At 35.7% G+C, this 8,951-nt stretch overlaps 1 protein-coding gene and 1 pseudogene across 1 annotated transcript; one reads left to right on the forward strand and one right to left on the reverse strand.

Annotated features, from left to right (window-relative positions):
* Positions 1-1,253: 1,253 nt before the first annotated feature.
* Positions 1,254-3,902, forward strand: LOC111447325 (graves disease carrier protein-like). Its single transcript, XM_023086430.1, is given in 8 exon segments — positions 1,254-1,596; positions 1,599-1,717; positions 1,963-2,027; positions 2,029-2,095; positions 2,216-2,362; positions 2,673-2,774; positions 2,856-2,925; positions 3,465-3,902. Coding segments are annotated over 8 exon segments (699 nt in total). The 5' UTR covers positions 1,254-1,502; the 3' UTR covers positions 3,500-3,902.
* Positions 3,903-4,010: 108 nt separating this feature from the next.
* LOC111447324 lies at positions 4,011-8,589 on the reverse strand (annotated as a pseudogene).
* Between the last annotated feature and the right edge of the window lie 362 nt (positions 8,590-8,951).

The raw sequence follows: 8,951 nt of genomic DNA on the forward strand, positions 1-8,951 counted from the left end.
AAAATTTAATGTCAAATAAGATAGCGTGTTTTTCTTAATAACTTAATTTTAAATATTATTTAGTAGAATTAGAAAAATTTAAGAAACTAAATATTATTTCCAAGAGTTGACTTATAAAATTATAATTTTGGTCTTTATAGTAATCGTCGATAAAAGAAATTTAGTAAATTAATTTTATAAAAAGTCATTTAATTCTGTTACAGAAAAGTTATGACTAAATAATCCAATCAACCAGCTTAAAGTGACATGTATATATAAAACTGTATATTATATTACTAATTATATTAAAAAATATAATAGTTATAGTCAATATTATTTAATATGAATATTTTATTTCAATGCGTATGACATTATATTTGTATAAATTTAATGGATTACCGTTCGAGTTTGGTTTACTTTTAGTTCCTAATTTTTAAATTTATTTTGATTTTGTCGTCATTACCATTTCGAAATTTATAATATCTTCATGTTCGTTTTGACGCTATAATTTTCGAAGTTAAGATTGATTTTTGGTCAAACTATAATGAAATTTAATTCTTATAATTTTGAAAGTCGAAAACTTTTAAATTTAAAAGTTAATAAGTTTTTTTTAATAGAATATAGTAAATTCTTAAATTAATTTTTAAATATTAAATTTTGTATCTATTCAATATTTTAAAAGTTTATAAACTTATTTGATAGTAAAAATGCCCGTATAGTATTAAGATTAAGAATCATAAGGTTAGCGATGAAATGATGATGTTCTAGAATTTGTTTTGATTGGAGATGTACACGAGGCAGGGTAGGGACGAGGAAGCTTTATTCTTCCTTATTCTAACTACTTATTTCATTCTTCGTCTCCGTAAAATTATCTATTTATTTAGTTCGATTATTCACAAATAATTATTCTCTATCTATTTTTTAAAAAAATATAATTGTTTTAAAGTTTTTATTTTCTTCGGCATAATCTTTATTAAAATAATTTTTAAAAATCATATTAAATCAAAATATTACACAAACAAATATATACAAGATTATACCAACATAATTTTTAAAAAATTTAAAATTTAAAAGTACAACGGTTAAATAATAATAAAAAAAAAAGCAACGCATAATCTTTAATTTAAATATTATAAAAATTAATTAATTAATTTTTTAAATATATATATATATATATATATTATTATTATTATTTTTTAATATAGGTTTAAAATATATTTATATTAAGTATAATCTCTGTCTCCACTTATATTCTTACTCCCGACTCCATTCCCGGAAAGGGAGAGCCCCGTTTGGGCGGGTCACGTCCTCGCAGCTGGCATCTCTAGTTATGACGCTAACGGACAACGTATGGCGCGTTTCTGTCTTCCCGGGGCTTTCAATTTAACGCAGGGTTTTAGCAAAGCTATGAGATTCGAAACCTAGAACAGGACAAATTCCTTGGTTCCAAGTTCTGATCTCTATCGGATTTGAGATTTTTGTTAACGGAGGAGAGGGTTGAAGAGGGATTGGTTCATTTTGCCATGCAAACGGAGGCTAGGGTTGGTGTAATGATGGAAGGAAGGCAGAGAGCTCTCAGTTCTGGTCATGGTGGAGTGGTTTCTGTCGCTCCGAAAAACCATCATCGCTTCAGCAATCGCAGATTCGGACGGTGTCACAGCTTCAATCTAATGGCGTTGCTGGTGCTTTTAGTAAGACCTGCACGGCGCCACTCGCCCGCCTCACGATTCTCTTTCAGGTTTCGTTATTCGAAATAAAACAAAAAAGAGAAGTACATTGTAACAAACACGTCCTCAACTGTGCCTGTGTCCTGATTTCTTAAAAACTGGTATATTGGCCTGTCAATTTAGTGTTATGTTCTTGTCTCTGTTGTCATTTTGGGTTGCTGTCATTCTGTCTAGGCTATAATGAGTTTGTACGGCTTGTGCTTTTTATTCTTCATTGATGGGTGTATAATTGCCTTGTTAATTGTTACCATATCAGGTGCAAGGGATGCACTCTTGGCACGAGGCTTCACGAATTGCTCTTGAAGAAGGAATAAGAGCTTTCTGTTACAATTGCTCATCGTCTGCCTTATTCTTCTATCAATTTCTATGCATATGAGCACTACAAAAAGGTTGGTGTTATCCATTTTATAAATAAATACCATCATAGAGATTCATATGTAGAGTTATTATCCGTTTGATTTTCTTTTTCAGTTGCCTTGAGCTTAACTAATTGTTTATATGTTATGTAGTTACTACACATGATCCCAGGTTTTGAACTTCATAGGGATCACGTGAGTGCGTTGTTAGTTCACTTCCTGGGTGGTGGCTTGGCAGGTTTTACGGCAGCATCAACTACATATCCCCTAGACCTTGTAAGGACTCGCCTTGCTGCTCAGGTGAGACCATATGATTTGCAACTTCTTGTAAACAACTATTTGTTACAATTAATTTTGTATGATGGTTAACCTTGAGCAGTAGTTTTGATTTGTCATTAGACTGATCTTAAATTCCATGAGCTTGGCAGTGTGTGATCTTCCCATTTTCACTTGTTTGCCGCCAGACAGGCTCATTTGCGATGACATCTGTGGTCTTATACATTCATATCTGATTTTGCTTGATTTGTTCATCCTTTATTTAAGCCATCTTTTGAATGAATCAGCATAATTTTAGATCATATGTTAGCATTGGCACTTGTGTGCTTTGCAGACGCAAGTGATCTATTACAAAGGTATTTGGCATACTTTGCGAACAATTTGTAGAGATGAGGGTTTTCTAGGTCTTTACAAGGGACTTGGAGCAACAGTACTGGCATGGGTTTCTGAGTTGTTATATTAGGAATACAAGCACTGTTTTGAAAATATAGCTCAACAAATTCTGTCTTCGATGCAGGGTGTCGGTCCCAACATCGCTATCAGCTTTTCAGTGTATGAAAGCTTGAGGTCCTTCTGGCAGTTCGTAGGTAAGAATGTTCAAATTAATCCATCAATTCCATATTTTCACCTTAATTTATTTTTTTATTTTTTTATGTCAACTTATAGAAATGTTGCATAAAATTGGTTTTAGTAGAAGTCTTCCCGAGCATTGCGGTGGGTTATAGTGGAGTTTGACACTATTAATCATATACATAGACTAGAATATCATTTTCAGGTGTTAGAGGTGCCCCATCTGAGGTATGCTTCTCACTTGGGCTCTCTTTTACTTTTGTTGGATTTGTCACTCCTTGAGGCCTCAGTAGTACATCTTTGTCTCTTTGAGGACTTCGTCATGTCTATTAATATGTGTATTAGAATATACTAGTTCTTGTGGAAACTTAGTGATGATGCAAACGAACTAGCTGGGCATGATTGCATTTTGCTCTTCTAATTTGAAACTGACGTGGTTGATTCTTGTTTAGTGCTCTGTGCATATGTCGGTTTGTTTTTGAAGCATAAGATTTAAAATTAAGCATATCAAAATAGTAAAACGAACAGCTTGGTTTATATATTGTTGCCCCTTCAGTTTGCCGTGACCTTCCCTCTGGACCTAGTGAGTAGGCGGAAGCAGTTGGAAGGAGCCTGTGGCCGAGCACGGGTGTATACAACAGGCCTTATTGGTGTTTTCAGGCACATATTGAGGACAGAAGGCTTCCGTGGTTTCTATCGGGGGGTATTTTGTCCAAGTATTACAAGGTTGTGCCTGGGGTGGGCATTTGCTTCATGACATATGAAACACTTAAGAGCCTTTTAGCAGATACAAATGGCTGAAATGACTTGTGGATAGAAATGGGATTTCGTGGCAAATAACAAAGCGAATTTGTTGGTGGGAATCCTCATAATTCTGTACTTGAGATTGATAGGAACACTAAATTGACCTCTAGACAGTCAAAAGTAATAGCATTATATGAGTTAAAAACCTTTTTAAGAATTAAGATAATATGAGTACAAAAGCATATGATTAGCATATGATTAAAATAAAATTTAAAAACTTTTAGACAAGAATGTGGTTGAAAAAGAGGTAACAAAAAAGAAAAATAAAAGAATGAAAAAGTAACCAGAAGAAAGCAAAAGAGTGGAAACTTGTAATGCCAAGTTAGAAGAAGAAATACATGTTGCTTTTGAACCAGATCTATCTAAAACTCTCTATATTGAGCTCAATCTGGTAATAGAAATCATGTCTTCCCACATCAAACCATCTAGACAGCGTGTTTTTATTATATAGGGAAACTTCCAGTCATGCGTATATGGTCGAGTGTCCGACGCAACCCATATTTATTCACTGCAACATTAGCAGCTCTGAAACCATCCCCATAAACTTTTGAAGGACTGTTTACTATTTGGTACATGAAAAACTCGCCCAGTTTCTTTTCCGTAAAAGAATTACCACCTTTCTTTGATGATGAAGAGTAGTGAGACGAGGAAGAGGAAGAAGATGAGGACGCAGCTGATGACGAAGGTCTTGATCTAAACCCTGACATTACTTCAGATTCGAGCCACATGTAGGAAAGCACTTGACAGATACCTTCTTCCACCTCTAGGTTAATGTTGCGATATCCTAACATAATTTCCAGTTTTATCAGTATTCAAGGTAAGCAATGGATTAAGATTCATATAAATAGAAAGGGAAGAAGATGGAGCTTCACCCTTTAGCCATAACCAGCTATGCATCAACTCGTGTGCCAGAATAGATCCTGTTAGTAATCTGTAAAAGCTAGAGCATAAAAATGGTGGATGGCAAAAATAAATGTATGCTCGACTATTGACAAAGTTAATTTTATCTCCCACTTGAGATATAATCATACAAATTTTAAAATCATGGATGAATGTTTCAGAGTACGAAAAATAGAATGGTTACCTTGGGAAACCAAAAAGAACAAAAATGGCTATAACTTCAGAATTACGAATCAGCTTCTGCCGTTGAGTTCTCATTCCTACAAGTCTATGCCCTTCAATTTTTGGTCTCTTGACGATCTGAACATGATTAAGAACAAGTACTCTAAAATTTTGAATAAAAAAATAAGAATATTTTAACTCCACAAAAACATACACTTGTGATATGTTATACTTCAGAAAGGCATACACCTCTAGTCTCAGGCATGCGACGGTTTCCCTGTAAAGAATAAGTATTGTTTAGAGGAATTGATTTGTAGTTAAGAGGAATTGGTTTCTAGTTTTTTTTAGGAAGAAGAAAGGGAAAGTTTATTACATGTTTCTCCTCAACAATAGCTTCATTTAGAACTTGTCTTTCAACTAGAAACATGGGAATTTGCTGATCTATTCTCATGTTCATTCCCTCGTAATAGTCTCGAATGGAGTGGTAGAGCAGTTGACAGTCTCCGGTGTCCATGATAGCAGACTCCATACATTCTAGGCACAGGCTCCGCCCGTCACCCAAAGAGATATTTCTTGCATTCCAAGACTAAAAATTATATGGAATTGTAGTCAGCACTAGAGGGAGAAACCTCAACCTCGTCCAAACTCGATATGGAGGTAAAAAATTAATGACTTGGGAATTGATCTCAAGTATTTTAATTGATACCTCCAAACGTCTGCAACTACAACAATAGGCTGTCTTGTCAAGTTCATGTGATAGACAATACTTCTGAGACCAAAAGTGACTACATCTGTGTACAGTCAAACCAGCTCGATTTGTAGGGATCTGAAAGTTGAGGACTGAATAATCAAGACGATCTATTTGATCAAAGATAAATGATGGATCTAAGTTCTTTCAAACTAGCTAATGCAAGATACTAATATTGTTGTTTCTCACAATCTACCAGAAACATGATATACAGAAAGTAATGAGCCATGAAGACAACAATGAAAGTCTTACAAATTGGTGGCAGACTTCACACTTAGGATGGGTCAGCTTTTTGAAACAAGACTGGTGATATGGATAATTCCCAGACATTGAAAACTTGAATCAACAGAGAAAAAAGTAACTGGTGAGAAACTACATACAGATGCTCGACATTGTTCTTAAGCGATAAATTAGTGCATGTAGCCTTGAACTTGAATGAGAAGGAAAAAGGAAACTGAATGGGAAGCATAATTAGGAGAAGAAAAGCATTGCTAGGATCTTGTGACCAAAGGAAAGATAGAATATTAGAATACCCCGTGCTCGGTAAGTGGAAAGCTGCAGGAACGACAACAAACGCACCCAGGATGGAAGTAGGTGCCCATGTATCCCAAATAATTTCCATAGTCGATTGCAGCAACGACAATATTTGAGACGTGGAAGGCGTGATTATGCCTATATCAGTTAAACGATTAGGAGACCATTATATGAACTAAAATCTCGGATTCCTATGTTTCAAATAGGAATTTTTTGTCTAGTTAAGCTAAAGTCATGTACAAGTGATTGGATTCAAAAGATAATTGAATAAGATTCGTTTGCTAATATGATACAGTCATACAGATGAATAAGATGACATTATTACCTATAGTCACCAAGAAGAAACTGAGGAGGGGCAACGTAAGGATAAGGCGATAAAGTCATCTTGCCCTGCAGTTCTCTAGAAATTGCTTCATCATTTTCTGTATGCCAACAATATCCAGACGAACAAAAAGAAGAATGCATCAGATGATTCAGTTAGAGAGAAGAGTTAAAGAGCGAAACATTTAAAATCCAAGTTTAGTTAGCAAATCATACGGTTTTGCCTTTTGAAATCTTCAGCTAAGGAGAGTGCAATTGCATGGTCTAGTTCTTCTTTCTCCTTCTTAGCTCTAGAAGGATCGTCCTGTTCAAATAACAACTCGATAAAGAACCATTATCATTCAAAGTAAGTTCTTCCCCAACTATTTAAGTGAAACAGAATTCCTTATTCGTCCTGTTTTACTCTATGATGGGCTTGCTTAAACACAACCCCTTGCCTACTTACCTTACAATCACCCAAGGAATCATGGTTCAAAGATTGTTCAAGTACTAAACCTGTTAAAAAAATGAATGAACATACCACTGATTGAATAATAATCAAGTTGGTTTCTGTTCAAGTCAGTAAAGACCAACTAAGCGATTGTTGGATCAATATACTTCTGTGACTATGATCGCCATCAGAAACTTTAGTTCGTTCCAAAGGGAAAAAGAAAAAAGGTTTTCAGCTTCCAGTAAGCTATGTGGATAAAGAGCAAACAAATTATTATCCCAAAATCACCAAAAAGTGAAAAAGTCAACCAACATCAGCCAGTTACATCATATGCTTTGTCCTGTAATATATCAAACCTCGTTACAAAAGTTGAAAATCTCAATGATAAGCTAATCAAAGAAGATCAAATTCAATAGAAGGTGGGGGAAGGAAAAACAGAAGTTGACCGTTGATCTAGCCGGAGCTCGCCAGACTATGTTCTCCTGATCACCAAGAAGCTGCTGTGGAGGGCTGCCGCCACTGCCACTGCCGCCGCCTCCCCTGTTGGGTCCTGGCCGGACAATTTTGCTCAACCATTTCATCCACCCAGATTTTTTCTCTGCATATGAGGAAGAAAAAGAAATCGATGAGGAAAAATCCCAACAGACCCAAAATCCCAAATACTGCAGTTCCTTAAACCCTCAAATCAAAAATCAAAATGAAGGGTCAGGGAGATTACTCCAGTGGGTTCATAAACAAAAACGATGGAAGTGTCTAGAAATGAAGAATTAGAAATACCGGAAATGCAAGGATGAGATAGATCCATGGAACTCGATAAAGGGTTTTTGGTTGTATATCAATTGGCGGAACACGATCCAACAGAAGAGGGGTTGAGAAACCTAAAAGGACCCAGAGAGAGAGAGGGAAATAAGGGGTTGGAAGAAAAGGGATTGAAGAACAATGAATTAGGCATCGTTAAAAGCAGCACGGAGAGAGAAGAGGAAGAGGAGAATCTCTAAGAGAGAAAGGAAGTGATGGGAAATTCTCGGCCTGGGAAAGCAATGAAGAAGAAAAAAAACTGGAGGGGAATCTCCAAAGGCGAAGATCGATAAAGCAACGGTGGAAGAAGAAGGGCTCATCAAATGGGGGCATAGAAGAAGGCATCTTTTAGGAAGTGTGAGCGCCCAAGTTCTTTTTACAGAGAGAGAGAGAGATTTGAGATTGAAAACGGGATTGAACACGCTTTGGATTGGAACTCGAAGGAGTTTTTCCCTTTCCCTCTAACAGCTTAAATCGATTTTGCTTTGCGTTTTATACAGCGCGCGAAAAAGGAAAATCTTTGCGCGGTGAGAACAGAGAAGTGGTTGATATACTCTTAGGATATTCTTCCAATTTCTTCTTTTGTATTGCCCGTCTTTCTTCTTCTTCAACAAACAGAGATTTATTTTTTCATGAGACTTATAATCCAAGCAAGGGCAAAGAAAGACGTTGCCAAAGCTGTTTTTGCGAATTAAACCCTTTAACATGCTATAACCTTATACGGTTGACCTCATAGGTTGAATTGGACTTTGAATAGCATATTCAAGCTAGTACCAAATATAATTAGTACATCATCCCAAGTCAACCAAGTAAGCGGTTCTATTGTTGGACGTCCACAAACTTGGTTGAATAACTTGTATGTTGTATGAATGACACGTATCTTGTGGCCCCATGTACGTGTCATATTTTAGGATGTTATGATGTTTGATATGTGATATGTCGATTTATGCTATGATATGAATTATGCTATGTTATGAAACTATTTTGTGATACCAATTTTATATGATGCATAAAACATCCTCATGTCATACCACATATATTAGGTTAGTATGTTTACTCTATGCTTATAAGATATTGATAAGGCATGTTAACGATGAAAGACAAGTTTAGTATATGCATATATGTCTTTTAAGACTTTGGCCTAGAATAGAGGCAAGGTCAAGCAAATTGACTTGGCCTAGAGTAGAATCGAGTTAGATAGAGCCGCAGACGATTGAACATGCATACACAGGTAATGTGTGTGGCCGAACAAACTTAGATTTTTTGTTATGTTTGGTTAACGGTAGGGAACCTCGCCTAAGGTCACATGAAGCTACAAAGTCGGGCACAAAAAAAAAAAAAAAAAA

Source organism: Cucurbita moschata, unplaced genomic scaffold (genome assembly GCF_002738365.1).
Source record: "Cucurbita moschata cultivar Rifu unplaced genomic scaffold, Cmos_1.0 Cmo_Scf00009, whole genome shotgun sequence".
Taxonomy (NCBI): Eukaryota; Viridiplantae; Streptophyta; class Magnoliopsida; order Cucurbitales; family Cucurbitaceae; genus Cucurbita; species Cucurbita moschata.